Genomic DNA, 26,676 nt, shown 5'->3' on the forward strand with positions numbered 1-26,676 from the left:
TCCTATAATCTACTATTATAGGAGAGTGTGTTTGAATTTTATAGAATCAAATGGCATCCTGAGACAACACCCATTCTTGGACCATCAATTTTAAAATATTTCTGAGGAAGGTGTAAAGTTTTCCTAAACCACATAATGCATCTTGAGATTAGAACAAGATTCAGACAACTATATTTGTTATTTTTTCAATCTCTCTCTTATGGACATTATGTAAAGCCCATTAGGTCATATTATCATTTTATTTTACTACAAGTCTTCCAGAATTCTTCTAACCATTTACTTGGTAGAAATTTCAGAGTTCGTTCTATTACAGAATAAATATATTTTTTCACACGAGTCTTAGGATGAGTTAGTTTTCTTGAAGAAAAATTTTACCAAAAGAGTACATCTTTTGAAAATGTATATTTTACACTAAGAAAACCAACCATTTTTTTCTGTACTCTCCAATTGTCCCTTTGAAGTTTTCTAAGGATCTGTTTCTTCCAATTAAAATTCTATATCAACTCAAAGCCCATTGAATTAAATGGTATCTGAATGGCAACTTTTCTTCCTTTGGTGTCAGACATTTTATGAGACTTCATTTCTAGAAGATATCTTATTTGCAATTATATCTCTTGGACCTTTGGGTATGCACAAGTAAAATGTTATTTCAGTAGATTCCTTTAAGTATGTCAGCATTTATGAAGTGCTTTTAGAACAATTGGAAGTAGCTAATTGTTGCTTTAGAAAAATCTGTTCTATAGAAAATGACACATGGACTGCAGTTGACAAATTTATCCTTGAACTCAGGAGCTGCATATGCTTACCAAAATTGGCATGTTACTGTGGTCTCTTCTCTGGTTATTAGTTTTAAATAATATTGAATCAATATTATTCGAGGGTATCAGGTAAAGCCACACAAGGAAAGAAATGGAACTTTTGGGCACAGAAGAAAAATGTTCTGAATGCTATGGGGGTAGCTGATGTTAATCATTCCGTGTGAAGAACAGATACTGTTAGTTATGCCAAGCAGATTATGATGATATTTAATATAGAACTTTGAAAAGAAACTTTGTACTCTTTAGAATGCTAGGATATCAGACTTAGAGCTTAGACTATATTGGTTTCTAGCAAAGACTATCTGTATAATAGCTTTGGAAACCCTCAACAGCTGAGGAAATGAGAAAGCACTGCACCGAAGACCCATAGGAAGGAAAATGAAGAGCTGTATGTAGGAAGGACCTTCGTTTCATCTTCAACATTATTTTCTCAATTTTCGTTGAGTGTTGCATTTGATAAATATTTTCAGCAATCGTGTTTTATATGGGGAGCTTTCTATCTTACATGCACAGTCCTTTGAAGAAAATGTGTTGAACCCAAGAATTATAAATAAAGATGGAGAAGTAGGAGTAGGAATACGCCAAAAATAATCCAGACGGATTACCTTCATAGACAAGACTTCAGTGGCATTACCACCTGTATTAGGAGTTTCTCTTGGGTGGTTTTATAATGCCATGTGTATATTTTATATTCTCTTTTTACTATAAAAACTGTTTTTGTGTTTGTGCTTCCCTTCTGAATAAGCACCTTGTTACACTCAACATGGGGTCAAAGTCTGGCCTAGAGACAGCACTCAAGAATTGTTTGAAATCACTACATAAATGATGAAAAACTAAATGAATAAAACTCAGTCTTAAAAATAATATTTGATACTTATTTTGTGTAAATCAGTTACACACATTGTTAACTCAGAACAGATTATGTATTATTCATATCTATTCTTTTATAGATCAGCACAAGAAATACAGTTTAGATACATGGTGGGTAGGCATTTCCTGTTGATATGTACCAAGCAGCACATGTTCATTTTTTCATCAAATTATATTCCACAGTTTGTTAAGATTGTGGATATAGAATTATAGGTTCTGAGCTATAGGTTCAAGCTCAGTTGGCTTTAGCTCTGTGGTTTCTACATTCCAAGATCTCTGCTAAAAAGGTGTGTGATATTTATACCAAGGGAAGCCATGGTAATGAACCATCCAGGATTGGGGTTCATGAGGAGCCATAGAGCATTCTGAAAAGATCCCGGGCTCTGAAATCCAGAAGCTATAACTTTCACATTCAGTTCTGCCAGTTGCTAGTTTTATGAACTGGAGGAAGTAAATATCTTAACCTCTCCCAGTTTCCTTCCCATCTAGGGTGGGCAGTGTTTAAAAATCTTTTGTAAATTTTGACAAATGCAATTATTCAAGAAAAGACCACAAGACATAAATTTGTGAAAAATAAAGGGCAAATAAATATATAAATAAATAAAAATACCCCAAAGAGCAGTAGCTAATTTTTATGCCTCATCTAGACTCACCTAGACTCCAGCAATAGTTCCTTTATGCCTGTCTGTCTCAGTGTGCCACAAACAGATTTTTTTCCAGTTCTGTAAATACATTGCAATCTTCCTACCTCATGACTTTCATACATGTTATTATCTTCCTGTAAAAGCACCTTCCACAAACACACATGCACACACACAGACATCAATGCAAACATACATAAACACTTTTCTATATGTTAGGTTCTTCTTCATGTTTTTCACCTAACGTGTCACTTCTTCAGAGAAAATGTCCCTGACCACTTCTTAAAGGAAGTCTCCTTTATTATTATCATTATATAACTACCTACCTCTGGGTGGCTCACTTGGTTGAGCATCTGACTTTTGATTTTGGCTCAGGTCTTGATCTCACAGTTCCTAGGATTGAGCCCTGTGCCTGGCTCTGTGCTCTCAGCATGGAGCCTGCTTGGGATTCTCTCCCTCCTTCTCTCTCTGCTCCTTTCTTGCTCTGTCTCTCTCTCTCTTCTCTCTCTCTCTCTGTCTCTCAAAATAAATGAATGAATGAATGAATAATAAATAAATAAATAATAAATAAATAAATAAATAAATAAATAAATAAATAAAATAGCAATACCTGTATTTTCATAGCATTTCAGACAATTTATGTGTATATACTTATTTATTTTGGTTTGGTCAGTGTCTGATTCTCAACTAGAATACAAGTCCCGTGCAGGCAGAAATTCTAAGTCTACCTTGGTCACCAGTGTATACCGAGGGCCAGCAGAGTGCCTGAGAGAGCAAAGGCCCATTTCGTATCTGTGAATGACTAGGTGCATACTGGAATGAATAAAATGACAGAACACACTGGCAGCATCAGTGAGCATAATTAAGTTGGTCTCACTCCATACCAGTTTATGAAGTAATGTCTACTAAGTCAATAGTCATCTTTCATCTAAAGAACTGTTGAAACTTTCCCTCGTGTTTGAGTACGGTAAGAAAGGGAAATGCAGAAGTTTTTGCTTTTTGAAGGTAGATGCTGGGGTCAGTGGATTAAAGTGAATGGTATCTTATAGATTCCCACCCAGGCCATTTCTCTGGGGCCCAGGGGACATGTCTCTCCCAGTTCAACATCCTTACCATCAACTGTTACGGTCTTTCATCTATGCACCTTCTCTCTTCCCCATCCCTTCCACAAATATTTATTCTTTTACTCATATGTTCTGCTAGAGTAAAAGATTATTCTCAACCAGGCCCCAGAAACTGAAACAGTGTCCTACATTGGTGTTTCTTAAAAAAATATATCAGATCACATTACAAAAGACTAATAGACATAAAAACTTACTAGGACAGGTTTGCCCTATGTTATTCCTTGGATGTAGTGTAAAAAACACTGGTTGGTCCTTAAGAAGAATTGTCTAGTGTTTTTGCAGGATTTCACTATGCTTTCTGTGGACCTTGGGGAATTCCTGTTCCAGAGAATCTTTTCTCTTCTCTTGTCTTCTCTTGTCTTCTCTCCTCTCCTCTCCTTTCCTCCCTTCCCTTTTCTTTTCTTTTCTTTTAATTTTTGAGAGAGAGGGAAAGAAGGATAGGGCATGAGTGGGGGAGGGGCACAGGGAGACAGAGAACCCCAAGCAGGCTGCACACTCAGCATGCAGCCCAACACGGGATTCCATCCCTTAACCCTGGGATCATGACCTGAGCTGAGACCAAGTCTGCCGCTCAACTGACTGACCCACCTAGGCAGCCCTTTAAGAGGGTATTTTCTTTTCATGTCATAACCAGGTCCCAGAAAATCAAGAGACAGGGTGTTCTGTTTCCAGTCAATTCACAGTTCTTCCTTGTGTCCCCTTCAAGGTCGCATTCCATTTGCACACTGAGACTTAATGTGAAAACAGATACATATTTTTATAATAATGAAAGATAAAATCCCCACACCCAGGTTTATCTGAATTTCATCCGTTCAACCATGTCTTATTTCTGTAGAACCTCTGTAAAAATTGCCTTGTTATTTCTATCTCAGTTTTCTCACTTGTCTCAACAACAGTATGTACTGGTACCTCTACGTGTCTTCATTTGAATCCATTCTTTGAAGAGCTACTTAGAAATTTGGAGTTTATTTCTGAACTGACTACAAAATTGAGTAGCTAAACAATTATTGGCCTGAGAAATTTCAGGGGAATTTAGTTCAATTTGCTTGTATGTTAAATATGATAATTACTGAAAATGTACCTTTCCTTTTCTTCACCCCTTGCCCACAACTATTATGACCCAGATTTTACTCAGCCTCAAAATTGAATTTAAGATGAGTAACATTCATTAACTGAATGTTCTGTGTACTAATGCATTTGCATTAGCATTTTCAGTTTTCAATCACTACATTAGAAATTCACATTAATACAGAGATTCAGCATATGGGCAGGTGAATTGGGAGGCTGGTAGAAACAGATGTGCTTATAGCTATGTTGTTTATGTGTTTTAACCTCTACTGGAATGGACTTTGCTAAATGTTCTTTACATTTCAATGTTGTGAATTTGGGGGTGAATAGATGATGTTCAGGAGTTTTGAACTAATTTGTAGACACACCTTGATGTGGTTTTAGCTTGGAATATGAACACCTTTCTCCTCATTTATCTGTGTGACATAAGTTCATATTGCTTTTCCTTTCTAAGTCTCAATTCCCCATCACCAAAGAAATAACAATACCTGGGGGTGCCTGGGTGGCTCAGTTAGTTAGACATCTGAATGTATCTCCACTCAGGTCTTGAGCTCATGGTTTGTGAGTTCAAGCACTGCATTGGGCTTTGTGCTGGTGGCATGGAGCCTGCTTCAGATTCTCTCTCTCCCTCCATCTGTCCCCTCTCCCCCCCCAGGTCTCTCTCTCTCTCTCTCTCAAAATAAATAAATAAACTTAAAAAAAGAAATAATAATACCTGATCTGTAAGATTATTAGAAAATCAAATGTAGTATGTATATGTTTAAGGGAGAATAGGGTATAAAAAGAAGGGCTCAGTTTAGTAAATAGTAATTTGAATGTTTATATACTAGGTTTATTTACTTGCTACTTGGAAATTTAAATGATTAGGTTTGTTTGTTTGTTTGTTTTGTTTTACAGAAGCTTTAAAAAATGATAAAAGGTCAGGGGCACCTGAGTGGCCCAGTCTGTTAAGCATCTGACTTCGGCTCAGGTCATGATCTCATGGTTTCTGGGTTCAAGCCCTGCAGCAGTCTCTGTGCTGACAGAGCCTGGAGCCTGCTTCGGATCCTGTGTCTCCTCTCTCTGCCCATCTCCTCCTTGCACTCTGTCTCTGTCTCTCTAAAATAAATAAACTTAAGAAAAATTAAATTAAAAAATGATAAAAGGTCAGCTGAAATCTGTTTATTTCTCAGAACTGTTTGACAAATTTCTCACTTTCCCTGACGAAATATAAACAAAATGAACTCAATTAGTTCTAGTCCCTATGTGTTGCTTTTCAAGAGTACTTTCCTGAAACAGTCATCACAAGAATTAAAATGTATTTTTTGCCTTTTGCTCATTATTTCTCACTTCTAAAACTCGCCATTTTGAATTTGCAGGTATGAATATAAGCAAGAGTGAGATAACAAAAGAAACTTCGTTAAAACCGTCCCGGAGATCCCTGCCTTGCCTTGCCCAGAGCTATGCCTACTCAAAGAGTTTGAGCCAGTCCACCTCTCTCTTCCAGTCAACGGAGAGTGAATCTCAGGCTCCCACTTCTGTGACCTTAATCTCCGCTGACAAAGCAGAGCAAGGTGAGCACCTATCCTGTTCTTTTGTTCAACTTGCAGAGTAAGTGTTTTCAAGCCATTCCTTCTTTCCTTCATCCATTCTACTAGTATTTATTAGAGCTCTTTTGCAAGAAGGCTGGCATAGAAACAACAGTACACTAGTTAATGGGAGGCCAGTGGTTGGCCAGATGTGTTTTTGCTTCTTCCTTGCCTTGAAAGTAGCCAACCGTATGGGAACCTGGACCTAATATTTTCTGTTTGCAGGAGCAGACAGACCATCTACCTGAATTGCTAGGTCATTATCATTTCTGGTGAGAATTTATAACCAGTAACTGAGTAGAATATGTCAGCAATAATAAAATCAGTTTCCTAAAAAGAAAGACTAAAAACTTTATATAATATTGACAGTAAAGCAATGAAGATTTGGCTGCGGGAAGATATGGTTGGACAAGTGTTAGGAATCAGATGTTGGCACTGAAGTCATAGATATTAAAAGGGCTGAAATACAGGGAAGTGCCAGCTAAATTCCACATTAATGAGACTTTGTGGCCACCCTGGTCACCCTTCTCCACACATCTGCCAATCTGAGACACCATTATGCTTTTAGACAATTCCTTTTCACAAAAGCCAAGAGTCAAAGTACAACCAAGCCCCCTGTCATTCAGTAGATGAGGTATGTTTTTATTTTCCCATCCCATACTTTTGTCTCATGAGAATGCATTCCTTTGTGATTCTTTGGGGTTATTTCTTCCTCTGGATAACTTGAAAATACCAAGATTCTCTTTTCAATAATATTGTGAAATCACTACCAATTATAAGTAGCTTACATCCATGTCCAATAACTACTTTTCTAGTAGCTAATTACTCAAGAAAATGAAGGTATTAACATATAATAGAGATATATCTATTATTGAGATGTTTCTCAATAATATTTTCAATATTCTCAATATTCAATATTCTCAATATTCAATATTTTCAATATTCTCAATAATTGAGAAATATCTCAATAATAGATATAATATATAGATATATAATATATAGATAATATAATGTATCTCTATATTGAGATATTTCTCTTATTGAGTGAAATTTTAATTAACCAATTTCAACTCGTTAACTTAAAAAAGTTTCTTTATGTTTGGCTATCATTTGGACATCAGCCACCATGGTCATTTTTCTAAATGTTAATGTTTCTATTTCCCAAAACAATGAATGTCTTTTTTTTTTCTTTTCCCAGTTAATGCTGAGGAGGATAATAAAGACTCTGTGCTCAAATGCTCTTTCGCTGACCTCAGTGACTTTTGCTTGGGTAAGTTGATTTCTAGTATTTCCTACTCCTTTATCCCCTCTCCAAAGGTAAGCTGCCTTCTTCAAATCTAGAACATTGTTTTTAAAGAAAAAGATGCATGCTTGGTCTTTAGTATTTGATGGGTGAGCATAACAATCTAAGGTGAAAAAATGAGTAAGCTATTTCAGGTACAGTTTGAAATTCAAGTAATAGAAGAAGATTCGTAATGAACAATTCTCATAACCCAGAATTTTTTGACACTTTCTTTCAATTCTCTGTGAATAAGCACATTAATACCGTTATTTCTAGATTGTTTCAAATTTCAGCAGTATCTGTTAATCCCCTATTGTGTCAGATGAAGATTTTGCATAACTTTTCAAATTGTCATAGTTATATTGCCATTTAAAATTTTAGATCTCTCTGCTGATTAAATCTGTAGCTTTAAATAGTATATTTATACCTTTATATCGTGTTCTCTCACATTTTAATGATATCTCTTGTCTCTTGGCAAATAATGCTTTGGCAGTTCCAAGTTGTTATGACCTCTGTGCCACTCTTGAGTTGAGTATCCCTAGAGTCAAGGTCGAATTGTTTCCCCTTTCCAGCCCTCCATCTATTACTCAAAATCATGCCACATTAAACTTTCTTCTTTATACCACAAACTTTAGTTAGTTTTATTTTCCTAGATTCTGGGTTTTTTTTCTTCCTGGGAGGAGAAAATACCTCATCTTCTAAATATTCCCATATGTTTCAGATTCTTATTTTTATATCTTTATCTCATTCTTCTTCTTTAAAAAGTTCTTGGTGTTCACTGGCTTCTCATTGGATTATTGGATTCAGTCCAGTTTCTAATTTCCCACATACTCTTCTTTCTTACTTTTCAATCTCATTTTTTTGAGTATATCTTCAAGCAATTACCTCTGCAGGCTCATCTGAGATGCAAACTTTCTAAGTTACTGTATGTCTGAAGTGACTTCTGTCCACTCTTAAATTTCATTTTATTTTCTTAGTTATAAAGTTCTAGGCTAAAAATCACTTTCCTCAAGGTTCCTGGGTGGCTCAATGGGTCAAGCGATGATTTCATGATCTCACAGATCTGGAAGTCAAGTCCCACAATAAGCTCTTCACTAACAGTGTGGAGCCTGCTTGGGATTCTCTTTACCCACCTCTTAAAATAAATAAATAAATAACCATTAAAAAATCATTTTCCTCAAAATCTGGAGACTGATTCACTGCCATCTAGCATCCATTGTTACTGCTAAAACCTCAATTGCTGTCTGATTGTTGTTCGTCAGTGATTTTTTTTCTTCTCTCTGTGCATTTTTACTATATTTCTGTGTGTTACAAAATTATACAACATAATGTTTTGGTGTGGGTACATGTATGTGTGTGCATTTGTTTTCATCTCATGGTTTTAATTTCTGCCTCTGCCTCAGTTGTGGAAGATTTCCTGCAGTTTCCAAATGACTTTTCATTTCTGTGTGTGTGTGTGTGTGTGTGTGTGTGTGTGTGTGTGTGTGTTGGGGGAAGGGTGAGGTCATATATGTATATTTGATTTCCAAGAGTCTTTTTTGTTTTCAGAATGTAGCTTTTTTTGGGGGGGGTGGCGCCTGGGTGGCGCAGTCAGTTAAGCGTCTGACTTCAGCCAGGTCACGATCTCGCGGTCTGTGAGTTCGAGCCCCGCGTTGGGCTCTGGGCTGATGGCTCAGAGCCTGGAGCCTGTTTCCGATTCTGTGTCTCCCTCTCTCTCTGCCCCTCCCCCGTTCATGCTCTGTCTCTCTCTGTCCCAAAAATAAATAAACGTTGAAAAAAAAAATTAAAAAAAAAAGAATGTAGCTTTTTCAGAGTATCTTATTGTATTTCATGAACACAACATCTCTAATCTCTCTAATTACACTTGTGATTATCTTAAGTTTTCCTTTGATTTTTAAGGTTAAGTCTACTGTGGCTGAGATCCATTTTTCTGACTACTTAAATTAGTCATTCTCTTTTAGGCTGTAGAATTTCCAAGAGTTTCTGGTGATCTTTGTTCATCTGTTTACATTTAAGAATAAAAGAACACTGGCAACTGCTGCAACTTTTTGAAAGTTATTTATTATCATGTTAATGAAGTCTCCAGAGCAAGGGATATTGGATGTACTTGAAAGCTCATTCAACCATCTTGATCTTTGTTTCTTTGCTAACAAGTTGATGATGAACAGCTCTTTAAGGATGAGCCAAAGAATGAAACCTATAGAGCACTTATCTTAGAGACTCAGTACAGTTTTACATTTAAAAATCTATTCCCCTCCCCAAAAAAATAGTATCATAAATGAAAAAAAAAACATTTTTCCTCACAGCTTTCTTGATAAGAATTAGGAATGGAAGAAAATTGGATATTCTGGTAATTGTACTATTGAACATGTCATGACATGTTGCTGAGTGGGGGAAAATAGCTGAAATATAAATATAGACTTTCTCTCATTTTAGTTGAAAGCGTATTGGAAAACAGCTAGACAGAAATATACCAATATGCCAGCTAAGAGTGCATGTCTCCATACAGTAAGATTATTTGTGCTTGTTTCTTTCCTCTTGCTGCCTATATTGTCTTGTTTTCTATAAACAACATAAACAAATATTATATAATAAGAATATGTAAAGAAAAAACTCACATCAGAATTTTTTTGGTAAGTAGAGAAAATTGTTCGTATTTCAGTCAGAATAACACACAATTCTATGGATAGCTTTCAAAACTGAAATTTGAAACTGGTTGATAGTCACCCAGTATTTGGAATAACAGTAATACTGGAAGATTCTATCCTGACCCTCTGTCGGGAGTCAATATAATTTTTATTTATTTTTCCTATAACAGAGACAATTTTACTTAACCTTCTCTTTTGCCCTTTGCTATTATCATGCAAGATTTATTTCATTTGAGTGAGATTTACATTCAGATCTGTAGCTTGCTGGCCTTGTTACATGAGCAGTACCTTTACACCGGGGCTTTTCTTTTTCATAAACTAAATAGAAAGAAAATAAAGTCAGGACATTACTGACATCACTCTGCTCCAACACGTATTTTACAACCTCAGCGTGAATTTATTTATAACCTTCAGAAAGTTAATCCTAGATTTTCAGTAGTGAGCATATCGGTGGCCTGGCTGCATTGCCTACATCAGTGATTCTCAACTCTGGCTGCACATTCTAGTCAGCTGGGAGCTCCAGAGAATCAGTTTTAATTGGTCTGAAGTGAATTCAGGATCCATAATTTTAACTATACCCCAGATAACTCTTTTTTTTTTTTCTTTTTTTTTTTTTTTTTATGAAATTTATTAACAAATTGGTTTCCATACAACACCCAGTGCTCATCCCAAAAGGTGCCCTCCTCAATACCCATCACCCACCCTCTCCTCCCTCCCACCCCCCATCAACCCTTAGTTTGTCCTCAGTTTTTAAGTCTCTTATGCTTTGGTTCTCTCCCATTCTAACCTCTTTTTTTTTTTTTTCCTTCCCCTCCCCCATGGGTTCCTGTGAAGTTTCTCAGGATCCACATAAGAGTGAAACCATATGGTATCTGTCTTTCTCTGTATGGCTTATTTCACTTAGCATCACACTCTCCAGTTCCATCCACGTTGCTACAAAAGGCCATATTTCATTTTTTCTCATTGCCACGTAATATTCCATTGTGTATATAAACCACAATTTCTTTATCCATTCATCAGTTGATGGACATTTAGGCTCTTTCCATAATTTGGCTATTGTTGAGAGTGCTGCTATGAACATTGGGGTACAAGTGGCCCTATGCATCAGTGCTCCTGTATCCCTTGGATAGATTCCTAGCAGTGCTATTGCTGGGTCATAGGGTAGGTCTATTTTTAATTTTCTGAGGAACCTCCACACTGCTTTCCAGAGCGGCTGCACCAATTTGCATTCCCACCAACAGTGCAAGAGGGTTCCCGTTTCTCCACATCCTCGCCAGCATCTATAGTCTCCTGATTTGTTCATTTTGGCCACTCTGACTGGCGTGAGGTGATACCTGAGTGTGGTTTTGATTTGTATTTCCCTGATAAGGAGCGACGCTGAACATCTTTTCATGTGCCTGTTGGCCATCCGGATGTCTTCTTTAGAGAAGTGTCTATTCATGTTTTCTGCCCATTTCTTCACTGGGTTATTTGTTTTTTGGGTGTGGAGTTTGGTGAGCTCTTTATAGATTTTGGATACTAGCCCTTTGTCCGATATGTCATTTGCGAATATCTTTTCCCATTCCGTTGGTTGCCTTTTAGTTTTGTTGGTTGTTTCCTTTGCTGTGCAGAAGCTTTTTATCTTCATAAGGTCCCAGTAATTCACTTTTGCTTTTAATTCCCTTGCCTTTGGGGATGTGTCGAGTAAGAGATTGCTACGGCTGAGGTCAGAGAGGTCTTTTCCTGCTTTCTCCTCTAAGGTTTTGATGGTTTCCTGTCTCACATTTAGGTCCTTTATCCATTTTGAGTTTATTTTTGTGAATGGTGTGAGAAAGTGGTCTAGTTTCAACCTTCTGCATGTTGCTGTCCAGTTCTCCCAGCACCATTTGTTAAAGAGGCTGTCTTTTTTCCATTGGATGTTCTTTCCTGCTTTGTCAAAGATGAGTTGGCCATACGTTTGTGGGTCTAGTTCTGGGGTTTCTATTCTATTCCATTGGTCTATGTGTCTGTTTTGGTGCCAATACCATGCTGTCTTGAGGATGACAGCTTTGTAGTAGAGGCTAAAGTCTGGGATTGTGATGCCTCCTGCTTTGGTCTTCTTCTTCAAAATTCCTTTGGCTATTCGGGGCCTTTTGTGGTTCCATATGAATTTTAGGATTGCTTGTTCTAGTTTCGAGAAGAATGCTGGTGCAATTTTGATTGGGATTGCATTGAATGTGTAGATAGCTTTGGGTAGTATTGACATTTTGATAATATTTATTTTTCCAATCCATGAGCAGGGAATGTCTTTCCATTTCTTTAAATCTTCTTCAATTTCCTTCCTAAGCTTTCTATAATTTTCAGCATACAGATCCTTTACATCTTTGGTTAGATTTATTCCTAGGTATTTTATGCTTCTTGGTGCAATTGTGAATGGGATCAGTTTCTTTATTTGTCTTTCTGTTGCTTCATTGTTAGTGTATAAGAATGCAACTGATTTCTGTACATTGATTTTGTATCCTGCAACTTTGCTGAATTCCTGTATCAGTTCTAGCAGACTTTTGGTGGAGTCTATCGGATTTTCCATGTATAATATCATGTCATCTGCAAAAAGCGAAAGCTTGACTTCATCTTTGCCAATTTTGATGCCTTTGATTTCCTTTTGTTGTCTGATTGCTGATGCTAGAACTTCCAGCACTATGTTAAACAGCAGCGGTGAGAGTGGGCATCCTTGTCGTGTTCCTGATCTCAGGGAAAAAGCTCTCAGTTTTTCCCCGTTGAGGATGATGTTAGCTGTGGGCTTTTCATAAATGGCTTTTATGATCTTTAAGTATGTTCCTTCTATCCCGACTTTCTCAAGGGTTTTTATTAAGAAAGGGTGCTGGATTTTGTCGAAGGCCTTTTCTGCATCGATTGACAGGATCATATGGTTCTTCTCTTTTTTTTTGTTAATGTGATGTATCACGTTGATTGATTTGCGAATGTTGAACCAGCCCTGCATCCCAGGAATGAATCCCACTTGATCATGGTGAATAATTCTTTTTATATGCCGTTGAATTCGATTTGCTAGTATCTTATTGAGAATGTTTGCATCCATATTCATCAGGGATATTGGCCTGTAGTTCTCTTTTTTTACTGGGTCTCTGTCTGGTTTAGGAATCAAAGTAATACTGGCTTCATAGAATGAGTCTGGAAGTTTTCCTTCCCTTTCTATTTCTTGGAATAGCTTGAGAAGGATAGGTATTATCTCTGCTTTAAACGTCTGGTAGAACTCCCTTGGGAAGCCATCTGGTCCTGGACTCTTATTTGTTGGGAGATTTTTGATAACCGATTCAATTTCTTCACTGGTTATGGGTCTGTTCAAGCTTTCTATTTCCTCCTGATTGAGTTTTGGAAGAGTGTGGTTGTTCAGGAATTTGTCCATTTCTTCCAGGTTGTCCAATTTGTTGGCATATAATTTTTCATAGTATTCCCTGATAATTGTTTGTATCTCTGAGGGATTGGTTGTAATAATTCCATTTTCATTCATGATTTTATCTATTTGGGTCATCTCCCTTTTCTTTTTGAGAAGCCTGGCTAGAGGTTTGTCAATTTTGTTTATTTTTTCAAAAAACCAACTCTTGGTTTCGTTGATCTGCTCTACAGTTTTTTTAGTTTCTATATTGTTTATTTCTGCTCTGATCTTTATTATTTCTCTTCTTCTGCTGGGCTTAGGCTGCCTTTGCTGTTCTGCTTCTAGTTCCTTTAGGTGTGCTGTTAGATTTTGTATTTGGGATTTTTCTTGTTTCTTGAGATAGGCCTGGATTGCAATGTATTTTCCTCTCAGGACTGCCTTTGCTGCGTCCCAAAGCGTTTGGATTGTTGTATTTTCATTTTCGTTTGTTTCCATATATTTTTTAATTTCTTCTCTAATTGCCTGGTTGACCCACTCATTCGTTAGTAGGGTGTTCTTTAACCTCCATGCTTTTGGAGGTTTTCCAGACTTTTTTCTGTGGTTGATTTCAAGCTTCATAGCATTGTGGTCTGAAAGTAAGCATGGTATAATTTCAATTCTTGTAAACTTATGAAGGGCTGTTTTGTGACCCAGTATATGATCTATCTTGGAGAATGTTCCATGTGCACTCGAGAAGAAAGTATATTCTGTTGCTTTGGGATGCAGAGTTCTAAATATATCTGTCAAGTCCATCTGATCCAATGTCTCATTCAGGGCCCTTGTTTCTTTATTGACCATGTGTCTAGATGATCTATCCATTTCTGTAAGTGGTGTATTAAAGTCCCCTGCAATTACCACATTCTTATCAATAAGGTTGCTTATGTTGATGAGTAATTGTTTTATATATTTGGGGGCTCCGGTATTCGGTGCATAGACATTTATAATTGTTAGCTCTTCCTGATGGATAGACCCTGTAACTATTATATAATGTCCTTCTTCATCTCTTGTTACAGCCTTTAATTTAAAGTCTAGTTTGTCTGATATAAGTATGGCTACTCCAGCTTTCTTTTGGCTTCCAGTCGCATGATAAATAGTTCTCCATCCCCTCACTCTCAATCTAAAGGTGTCCTCAGGTCTAAAATGAGTCTCTTGTAGACAGCAAATAGATGGGTCTTGTTTTTTTATCCATTCTGATACCCTATGTCTTTTGGTTGGCGCATTTAATCCATTTACATTCAGTGTTATTATAGAAAGATACGGGTTTAGAGTCATTGTGATGTCTGTATGTTTTATGCTTATAGTGATGTCTCTGGGACTTTGTCTCACAGGGTCCCCCTTAGGATCTCTTGTAGGGCTGGTTTAGTGGTGACAAATTCCTTCAGTTTTTGTTTGTTTGGGAAGACCTTTATCTCTCCTTCTATTCTAAATGACAGACTTGCTGGATAAAGGATTCTTGGCTGCATATTTTTTCTGTCTAGCACCCTGAAAATCTCGTGCCAATTCTTTCTGGCCTGCCAAGTTTCAAAAGAGAGATCAGTCACGAGTCTTATAGGTCTCCCTTTATATGTGAGGGCACGTTTACCCCTTGCTGCTTTCAGAATTTTCTCTTTATCCTTGTATTTTGCCAGTTTCACTATGATATGTCGTGCAGAAGATCGATTCAAGTTATGTCTGAAGGGAGTTCTCTGTGCCTCTTGGATTTCAATGCCTTTTTCCTTCCCCAGTTCAGGGAAGTTCTCAGCTATGATTTCTTCAAGTACCCCTTCAGCACCTTTCCCTCTCTCTTCCTCCTCTGGGATACCAATTATGCGTATATTATTTCTTTTTAGTGTATCACTTAATTCTCTAATTTTCCCCTCATACTCCTGGATTTTTTTATCTCTCTTTTTCTCAGCTTCCTCTTTTTCCATAACTTTATCTTCTAGTTCACCTATTCTCTCCTCTGCCTCTTCAAGCCGAGCTGTGGTGGTTTCCATTTTGTTATGCATTTCGTTTAAAGCGTTTTTCAGCTCCTCGTGACTGTTCCTTAGTCCCTTGATCTCTGTAGCAAGAGATTCTCTGCTGTCCTGTATACTGTTTTCAAGCCCAGCGATTAATTTTATGACTATTATTCTAAATTCACTTTCTGTTATGTTATTTAAGTCCTTTTTGATCAGCTCATTAGCTGTTGTTATTTCCTGGAGATTCTTCTGAGGGGAATTCTTCCGCTTGGTCATTTTGGATAGTCCCTGGCGTGGTGAGGACCTGCAGGGCACTTCCCCTGTGCTGTGGTGTATAACTGGAGTTGGTGGGCGGGGCCGCAGTCAGACCTGATGTCTGCCCCCAGGCCACCGCTGGGGCCACAGTCAGACTGGTGTGTGCCTTCTCTTCCCCTCTCCTAGGGGCGGGATTCACTGTGGGGTGGTGTGGCTCATCTGGGCTAGTTGCACCCTGCCAGGCTTGTGATGCTGGGGATCTGGCGTATTAGCTGGGGTGGGTAGGCAAGGTGCTCGGGGGCAGGAGGGGCAGGCTTAGATCGCTTCTCCTTAGGTGATCCACTTCAGGAGGGGCCCTGTGGCAGCGGGAGGGAGTCAGATCCGCTGCCGGAGGTTTGGCTCCGCCGAAGCGCAGAGTTGGGTGTTTGCGCGGAGCGAGCAAGTTCCCTGGCAGGAACCAGTTCCCTTTGGGATTTCGGCTGGGGGATGGGCGGGGGAGATGGCGCTGGCGAGCGCCTTTGTTCCCCACCAAACTGAGCTCTGTTGTCAGGGGGCTCAGCAGCTCTCCCTCCCTTTGTCCTCCAGCCTTCCCGCTTTCCGAGCAGAGCTGTTAACTTATGACCTCCCAGACGCTAAGTCGCGCTTGTTGTGGGAACACAGTCCGTCAGGCCCCTCCGCTTTTGCAAGCCAGACTCGGGGGCTCTGCTTGGCCGGCGAGCCGCCCCTCCGCCCCGGCTCCCTCCCGCCAGTCCGTGGAGCGCGCACCGCCTCGCCGCCCTTCCTACCCTCTTCTGTAGGCCTCTCGTCTGCGTTTGGCTCCGGCGACTCCGTTCTGCTAATCCTCTGGCGGTTTTCTGGGTTATTTAGGCAGATGTAGATGGAATCTAAGTGATCAGCAGGACGTGCGGTGAGCCCAGCGTCCTCCTAAGCCGCCATCTTGCCCAATCCCTCCCCAGATAACTCTTAAAGGTAGCCAGAATGAAGAATTTCTAGCCTGAAACATGTATCCTGATTTCTCTCTAAGGACATCCTTAAGGTACTTGTTCATAATTTTTCAAACAATGAGCTGTGTCATTTATCGTAGCATTTTGAATTACTGCAAATTAGTCATGTTTCTTATAATACTCACTTTTGTGTGTGTGGCATAGAAACGGTGCTGACTTGTTCAGTTTCCTAATTAAAGGAAGATAACCACTAGCAGGTTCATTTCCTATACAACATCAATATCAAAAAGAACTTTCCATAAGAACAAATGCACTCTATCAGAGTACAAAGGTCTTTTCCAGAGTAATTAATTCTGAAAACGGTGACTATTGTTATTTTCCAACAAGAAGACAAAAACAAGAGCAAAAGCCTTGTCCAAAACATCCATACAGATGATAACAGTTTGCAAAGCACCTTTCACTAATAATTCCCCCAAATTAATACTAGTTAATAGCTTAACAATAACTCTGGCCATGCAAACCTTTCCATTCAATTCTACACATCTTATTTTGATAGGTTGCCATCACACATGTTAACATTGTCACTAAGTGCTTAATGTAATTGGGTGTCCTAACTCTGTGTTTCTTTCCTCATCATTCCAGTGTATCCCAATCAATCTACACACTTGACTTGCATTCCTGTCTCTCCAGGCATTGTACCCCATAGTCAATATTTTAGCACCCCCAGCGTCAATGTACCATTTATTCCATTTAAAGAAACATCACAGCTTCTAACGGGATTAAAGCATTTACATACAAGGTATTTGCCTTTACAGTGAAGGTGAGAATGAAGCTCTGACTGATGGTGGTATCACCAAGCATTCCAGGAATCCATCTGGATGTAACACCTGGCTGGAAAGTACTCTTTTAGAGTCAGCTGCATATCTAAAACATGAATGATTTTATCGTGTTTCAGAAAAGATCCAGCAAAACGATGTCAAATATACAGAGTGTAATTAAATAAAGCATGAGTATTTTAGCAATACATACTCTCTTTTAAATTCAACAAAGTTACATTTTCTAATTTTGCTTTTAGAGTGCAGACTGCCAGCTTCTGGGTGGGTTAACGCATTTCTAAGTGCCAACAGGCTCTGATACAATTTTTTGGAAACTGACTGATGCATCTAATTAATAGCTGTGTGTGTGTGTTTTTAAGTGAACTACTTTGAATTGCCCCATGAGAGAAGATCAATACTGTGGCAGGGTTAACTGCATGTAGTCAGTTCCATTGAGGATGAGTATTTCTCACTGTTCCAAATGATAGCTATGGAGGAAGGAACATTCATGATTCTATTGATTCGGGCCTGGACATTTTCACTAAGTTTGCCTAACAGGATTTGTAGTATATATGAATGAAATGCTGCTTTCTCAGCCAGACATTGGCCAAATTCTCATTGTTGTATCCACTAGCTGTGTCACCGTGGCATATTATTAAACAGTCTGAGCCTCAGTAGTCTCATTTGTAAATTGGAATTAATGATCGACACTTTGCATGATTATTGACATAAATGAAGAGACATACTCCATCACACTCCTAGCATGGTATCATAGAGGTTCAACAATATTTCCCCATTGCTTTATTCACTCACTTGTAAGCTTATCTTTCACCCCAAATTTTTCTGGGCTCAGAGAGGTCTTCACTAACCAGCGATTTTTAAGGCAGAGTGGAATAGCAATAATTTACTGAACACTTATTATACAACTCTCTACCTGCATTATCTCACTTAATTCTCGTAACAATTCTTTTGATTAGGTACTATTATTAACCTCTTTTTATAGCTGAGGAATCTGGCCAAGAGATAAAATCACTTGCCAAATGCCATATATCTAGCCAAGGGAGAATTGAGATTCCAACCCAGGAAGTCTTAATCCCTCGTTTTCTCAAACCTTAACCATCACAGTAGGCACAGTCAGTCCTTTGAGGTGAAAAGTGGTTAGCGGTGTCCATAGAACAGTAGCTCTGCAAGATGTTATTAAGTATGAGGCTGTGAGTGGCGAAAGATGGGGGTAACACTGCATGGCAAAATATATTTGCGAGATGATTGAAGAAAGCTAAGCAGGGGGGCGCCTGGGTGGCTCAGTCAGTTAAACATCCTACTTCGGCTCAGGTCATGATCTCACGGTCTGTGAGTTCGAGGCCCGCGTCAGGCTCTGTGCTGACAGCTCAGAGCCCGGAGCCCGTTTCAGATTCTGTGTCTCCCTCTCTCTCTGCCCCTCCCCTGTTCATGCTCTGTCTCTCTCTGTCTCAAAAATAAATAAACATTAAAAAAAAAGAAAGCTAAGCAGGTTGGGAGGTTTAGATAGAATTTGGTTTTTCGTCCTTCTTTTTTTTTTTTTTTTTTTTTTTTTTTTTTTGTCATCTGTGAACCTTTAATTCTACTTTTCATAGAGCAGCTTTCAAAGCCTGGGCACCATTTCACCCTGTGCCCCCACCTACATAGACAGACAGACAGATTCACACACACACACACACACACACACACACACACACACACACACACAATTATTCTGGAAAGTGCTGATCCATGTAACAATGAATTTGGAATCTTGATGTAATGATACTCTTGTCTATCAGTCCTGGAAGCCCTGCCATCATCACCCACCCTTTCTGTTGTTAGTATTCTGTAAAATGACAAAGACAGAAAAATCCATACTGACAAGTAACTGATGCTTGATTCTGCCCACACTCATGCTGCAGCAAAATTAGATAACTTCAACATGATATAATTGGGGCTTATTAAAACCAACATAATTTGAGTCCAACCAACCAAAATATATATCTATCTAATCTTGTAAAATAAACAGTTTGCTAATGTTATGAAATGAGTCCCTTAGGAAGTGGTTTATACTAGAGTGGTAAGATATTTGTTTTCTATGAGCTCAATAGTTCAGCTTGGTGGAATGTTCATTTTATTTCTTAAAACAGTTATGGTCAAATGAGTATAGGATGATTTTACTTTCATTCTGTAGTATTAGATGATCTCCACTAAGTTTTAATTTTTTTTTTTCAAATAGCATTTCATCTTCAGATGGGGTAGAAAGGAACTTTGTAGTAATGTTACCAACCTAGTTCAGGATTACAGAATTAAGGGAATTACAATTGTTTCAATTGTTTATTAACCCCATTAAGTAAGTCCTCTTGACTCAGTTTTCAAATTCCATTCAGAATCTGACACACCTCTGCTCTTGCTGCTACAAGTGCTGTATCCAAGCCACACCTTGTCCAGTCTGCCACGTCTCTTGGTAGATCAGCCCAATAGCTTCCTAATTGTCTCTGTTCCAATGCTTGTCTCATTATGGTCTATTTTCCACAGAGCAGTTACAAGAACCTTTCATAAAAGAGAAATTAAATCTCATTATTTTTCTACTCAAATCCACCCTGTTTCCCATAACATGTAAAATGTAAACTCCTCACTGTAGCCTTCAGAGACCTTACAGAATATGGGCCTGATCTCTCTAGAGCACTTGCTAAAACTTCGTTTGACTCACAGCGCTGTAGCCAACCAGCCCTCTTTTGTTTGTTCATAATGAGCTTGCACTTACCTCAAGGCCCTACGCTGATAGAAACTGGATTCATACAAGCTTCACTTTGTGTCACCTGATCTTGATTCAGGGGGTCTTACCAGGAATTAATAAGATTTATTTTTTCCCTCTTCCCTTTTCCAAAGGAGACTTTGTGAGTCTTGTTGGTGCCTGTAGCCCAGATTCAGAAATAGTACCTTGTACAGAGTAGGTACTCAAAGAGTATTTTTAGCATCACTGGAAGGATAGATGAATGGATGAAAGACAAGAATATTGACACACATATCTTTGGAGAATCTGCTCTCCATTACTACTTTGCTTTCCATGATGTCATTCATAGCTGTGATTTTTCTCACCTGTTAGGAATCAGCACTCTGTTATTTTTCTCACAGAAAACCTAATCTGTGTTCCTCTTTTTCATGTAAGTTGTGTTGACAAACCGTTTTGCAGAGCACTTAAAGACCTAATAGCTATGACTCTTCTTAAGCAGTAGGAGAATGCCTTTCTAACATTATCTTTACAGGAAGTCCTCCCAAATACCCATTTAGATGCTTCCTACTTTCTATTATTATAGCACTTTGATTATAATACTATTATACTCAGTTCACCAGATGATAATTGCTATTTATATCTGTCTTATTCATATTGTCTAATAGATACTGTCTACTCCGTGGTAGATAGATGGAAAATTGATGATTAGGTGAATGTATGGAACAATGGATGTGGATAGAATAAACACTGGCACATTCACACAGTGCAAAGCAGTTTATCTTCAAGATCTGCCTAGTTGTGGGGTGAGGGGTGGCACTACCTCACCGTGACCAGCTAGTGTCAGGACTTTAGAACACTGCTAGTGTAGAGGAAGTAGGCAGCGAAGGACTATAAAGAATAAGTCTGGATCTTCATTACCACCATGTTCTAACCACTAAGTAGACCATACATGGACCATTAGGTTTATTCTTCATAGGACACTTCAGTAGACTAATAATTTTTAAAATCATGGAACTTATTAGCAGTCAGAAGATCCAGTTTCAGGAACTATATCATTCAGTAGAAAGGTATACACTGTGCCTCAGGTTCCTGATTTAGGAAATGGAGATCTCAATATTACAGTTTGATATTTTTCTTATAAGGTAAATAGGGATTGAACAAAAATGAATTAAGAGATTTTGTGAGATTCAAGTAAAGAGAATGCACATTGGGAATATTCATGTTAATTAAAAATTAATTAATATGAAAACTGATTTGGTTTTGCTAAAATCATTGTTAGTTCTCTTTTCACTGTATCAACCCCCTGGTTCAACATATTAAACAATTTTTTAAGCTTTGAGAATCTTTTTTTTAATATAATTTTAATTATATATATTTTTAAATATAATATAATTTATTGAGATAATTCTCATTCCTTACATTTCACCAATTTTAAATGTACAACTCAATGGCTTTAGTGTATATACATTTATATATAAATTATAAAGAATAAAAATAACCTTGGGGTGCCTGGGTGACTCAGTTAGTTGAGAGTCTGACTTCAGCTCAAGTCATGATCACACAGCTCGAGAGTTTGAGCCCCGTGTCAGGCTATGTGCTGAAGGCTCAGAGCCTGGAGCCTGCTTCAGATTCTGTGTCTCCCTCTCTCTCTGCCCCTAACCCACTCGTATTCTGTCTCTGTCTCTCTCAAAAATAAACATTAAAAAAATTTTAAAAATAACCTTAAGCCATTATTATTATTATTATTATTATTATTATTATTATTATTTTAATCTTCGGCCCCAACTACTCTGGCAATCCTGGAACACACTATCATTAGCCACGTATGAGAAGGTTGCACAGGTGGAAGTAAGTGGAGGCCATCTAATAAGATCACTCACACATGTTTAAAATTGCCTAACAGTTACCTTATCCATTTCCAGATACTCCAGCAGTTATATTACAATGTAGCAAAGTAATGAAATGGCATTAAAATAAAGAAGAATTGAGCTGGAATACTTTGTCGGTTAAAATTACACTCTTGGAAATGGCTCTAAGCTTTATGCTGCAGCCATAGGAGGCTCCTATCCTGATTGGTCCCCTTGAGTTTTGAGCCAATGTTGGTTTGTAAACAAAACTTGGAAGAGTTAATGGATTCTCACTTGTCTCAATAAAAGTTTTCATCATAAATTATATTACTGATGATTGAAAAAGGGATTTTTAGATTAGATTTTAAATTGTTCATTGGTGTACTCAGTTAATTACGTTACTGTCCATTTAAAATAGATGATATGACTTTTTTTGTAGCCCCAAAATAAATAATTGGTTTTGTATATTCCTAATTACTAGAATTATAAATTTAGAGAAAGATCAAAGGAAAAGAATATGAATTTCTTCAATACCTTATGTGTACAAATCACATAGATTATTTCATTTAATTCTTGGAAGATGTTATTATCCCAGATTTTCAGAGTAAGAAACTTTCACTGACCCACTGCCTTTAACCTAATAAATGACATAATCAGAATTAATTTGGGCTCACTGAAATCATTATTAGTTGTTTTTATTATTTTGGACTTTTTATTACATTGGGCTCCCTACTCCAACATATTAAATGGTTTGTTTAAGCTTTCAGAATCTTGTTTTTTTGTCCTCATATAGTAGCCTTATTGAGACATCATTCACATACCATAGAATTCACCCATTTTAAGTCTACAGCTCAATGATTTCTAGTATATTCACAGAGGTGTGCAGTCATCACCGTAACCAATTTTAGAATATTTTCATCACCTCAAAAGGAGTCCCCATACCTATTAGCAGTCACCTATTATTCTTACCCCAGCTCCCTAAGCCTCATTTATTCTCTGTTTCTATAGATTATTCTGGACAGTTCATATAAATGGAATCACATAATATTTGGTCTTTTGTGACTAGCATTTTCACTTAGCCTAAGGTATCCAGGCGGTCGTCCATGTTTTAGCACTAATCAATACTTCGTTCCTTTTTATTGCTGAATAATATACCATTGTATGCTTCATTCATTCATCCATCAGTTGATGAATATTTGGATTGCTTTTGCTTTTGGGGCTATTACGAATAATGCTGCAAATTTTTTGAGAATTTATATTTTCATTTATGTTGAGAATGTACCTAGGAGTAGTATAGGGAATCATATAGTAACTATGTTAAAACTTTTGAAGAACTGCCAGATTGGTTTCTACAGCAACTGCACTATTTTTCATTCCCATCAACAGTGTATGAGGGCTTGATGTCTCTATATGCTCACCAATGGTTGTTATTGTCCATTTTTTTTAATGTTTTTATCTCTTTTGAGAGACAGAGCACAAGCGAGAGAAGGGAAGAGAGAGGAAGAATCCTAAGCAGGATCTGCACTGTCAGCACAGAGCCCAATGCAGGGCTCGAACTCATGAACTATGAGATCATGACCTGAGCTAAAATCAAGGGTTGGGCGCTCAGCTGACTGAGCCACCCAGATGCCCCCATCTTTTTTATTATAGCCATCCCAGTGAGTGTGAAGTGGTCTCATTGTGGGTTTGATTTACATGTCCCTGGTAATAATGATGTTGAGCATCTTTTCATGTGATTATTGGCCACTTGTATATCTTTTTTTGGAAAAATGTCTATTCATATCCTTTGCCTATTTATAAATTGGGTTATTTGCCTTCTTATTAATGAGTTGTAAGTATTATATGTATGTATGTATGTGTGTATGTGTGTGTGTATATATCTATATCTATATTTATATCTATATCTATATCTATATCTATATCTATATCTATATCCTCTTCCTGTTTCTTATATGGATACAAACACATATATGCATGTAAAAATGTTTATTTGTGTATATATACATGTATATATAGCATTCATATATCTTATATATCTATGCTATAACTTAATATCAAGTGCTGATATATATGTACATATATACCATGCATTATTTTCTGTGTGTGTGTGTTATTCTACGTCAAGTGCTGATAAAAGTAATAAAGCCTTATGAGGAGACAAAGACGTATGGGAGGTTTTATTTTAGAAACAGTGATCACGGAGAGATTCTCTGAGGCTGTAACATGAGCAGATGCTTGGCTGCAATAGGGATTGAGCATTCCTGGCAGAGAAAAGAGCAAGTGCAAAGGCTCTGTGGTGAGAGCATACTTAACATCAAGGATGGTGCTTACCCAGGGTGCCATGATGTAGATATGACTTTTACTTGGAGCTAAGAGACTATTGGAAGGTTTTGAGTAGAAGTTTAATGTAATTTAACTTAAGCTTTGAAAGGGCCCCTCTGGCTATCATGTGATAGTAGCAAAATATAGAAATAGGAAGACTGGTTAGGAGATTCTCAGACTTCTGCCAAAAAAGAGTGGTGGTTTGGGTTAAGAACGTACAATGGTGGTAAATTATCAACTTCTAGATATAATTTGAAGGTAGTTCAGACAAGAATGATGGACATTTAAATCCCGTAATCATTCAGCAAATTTTACTGAATGGCAATGGCAGGTCAGACCTTGTTCTAGACGTTAAGGACAAAACAGTGAACGAAAAAGACAAGAAAAATGAACAAAGCAAAAAACTGGCCCTCAAATACCCTAGTGAGGGAAATACATAGTAAATGAAGATAAATAAAAACATATTGCATGTTCAATACTGATAGATGCTAAGGAGTAAAACAAAGCAGAAAAATAAATGATACTTCATGCTCAGTCAACAAAATTTACTCAAGGATAGGACATTAGGTGTAAGAGAAAATGAGGAGTCATGATTTTGGCCTGTGTAATTGGAAGAATGGAGTTGCTATTTATTAAAATGGTAATTGTTCCTGTATTTTATTATGCATAGACTTGGGAGAACATTCTTGTGAACATAGTTTTTTTTTCTTTTAGATGATTTTAAGATTCCTCTCCAGTTGTGCTCTTAAAACATATTGACATACTTTGTTCCAAAAGTTTTACCAATTTATATTGGTTCAGAAAACCAATGACTATTATCAGTTTCCCTAGCATCTGGATATATATTTTTTAATTTTTTTGTGTTTATTTATTTTTGAGAGAGAGAGACAGAGACAGAGACAGAGACAGAGACAGAGACAGAGTGGGAGCAGAGAAGGGACACAGAGAGAGGAAACACAGAATCTGAAGCAGGATCCAGGCTCTGAGCTGTAAGCACAGAGGCCAACGTGGGGCTCGAACCCACGAACCTTGAGATCATGACCTGAGCTGAAGTCAGATGGCTTAGTCAGCTGAGCCACCAAGACGCCCCTGGATATTTTTATTAAAAATGAAAGATGCAATGGGGTGCCTGGGTGGCTCAGTTGGTTAAGCATCCTACTTCGGCTCAGGTCATGATCTCACAGCTTGTGATATTGAGTCCCGCATCAGACTCTGTGCTGACAGCTCAGAGCCTGGAGCCTGCTTTGGATCTGTGTCTCCCTCTCTCTTTGTCCCTCCCTGCTCACATTCTGTCCCTCTCTCTCTCTCTCTCTCTCAAAAATAAATAATAAAATGTTTTAAAAAATGAAAGATGCAAAAGAATATTTCTGTACTGGCATAAAATAGTACCTTTTTTACTTTAAGTTCTTGGTCATTGAAAGTATTAAACCATATAAAAATAAATAAGTTTTTACTAAATTTATCTCATCTTTCATTTCTTGTCTGCTTACAATTTTTATCTTTATCTATTGGGATACTAATACTTATCTCCATCCTTGTCAACTTTAGGAAGATAGAAAATTATGTTTATAATTAAAGACTCTACCTTTTTTCATTCAATAAATATATTACAATTTTTATGTGACCCCATTTTTTTAAATTGTGAATATTTTATTGCTTCAAAGTTTCCTAAATCATCATCTCTCCAAATACCACAAAAAGCGGTATTACATAGTGGCTAGAAACATAAGGTTAGAGCCCGATTTCTGGAACTCTATAACCACACACCAAATGTAAGATTCTAGGTAACTGCTACATTTCCTCATCAGTAACAAAGTCTAGAAATAATACCTGTAAAGGATTTAATCGAATAATATGTGAAAATAATATGGCACCCTTCCCAGTGCTCAGAACAAAACCATTGGGACTATTGTTGACTTTTCTCTTTCATATGTCACATCCAATAGAACTCTGTTAACTTTTCCTTAAAAAATACATCTTCAGTTTGACCATTTCTCCATCTTGATACCACCCTGGCCCAAACCATATCCTTTCTACCTGATTATTGCAGTAACTCCTACCTAGTCTCTCTGTCTAAACTAACATCCCTCTCCCCACCTTTGACACCTACATCCTTCCTTTCTAATGTATATTTTCCAATGCACTCACCAGAAAACATACTTACTGTTTTCTTAATTTGTGTTATTTATCATTTTCTTCTTGTACTTGAATGTCCCATGAAGGCAGAATTCTGTTTGCTGCTATATTTCCAACTCTTAGAACAATGTCTGGCATATCATAAGTGTTTGATAAATAATTGTTAAATGAATCAAATGTAATCTACATAAATCTAGGGAAAACATTATGGTATATTCGTGAGCATCAGCTTTGGAGTCAAATCTGGATATGTTTCAGTTCTAGACGCAC

At 37.6% G+C, this 26,676-nt stretch overlaps 1 protein-coding gene across 1 annotated transcript in view; it reads left to right on the forward strand.

Annotated features, from left to right (window-relative positions):
* Positions 1-26,676, forward strand: part of ANO3 (anoctamin 3) — a 434,362-nt gene that overhangs the window by 225,067 nt on the left and 182,619 nt on the right. The window contains exons 3-4 of the mRNA XM_047823497.1: positions 5,880-6,074; positions 7,288-7,359. Of these exons, the coding sequence (XP_047679453.1) occupies positions 5,880-6,074; positions 7,288-7,359 (267 nt within the window). The remainder of the gene's footprint in view (positions 1-5,879; positions 6,075-7,287; positions 7,360-26,676) is intronic.

This window comes from Prionailurus viverrinus, chromosome D1 (genome assembly GCF_022837055.1).
Source record: "Prionailurus viverrinus isolate Anna chromosome D1, UM_Priviv_1.0, whole genome shotgun sequence".
Lineage (NCBI taxonomy): Eukaryota > Metazoa > Chordata > Mammalia > Carnivora > Felidae > Prionailurus > Prionailurus viverrinus.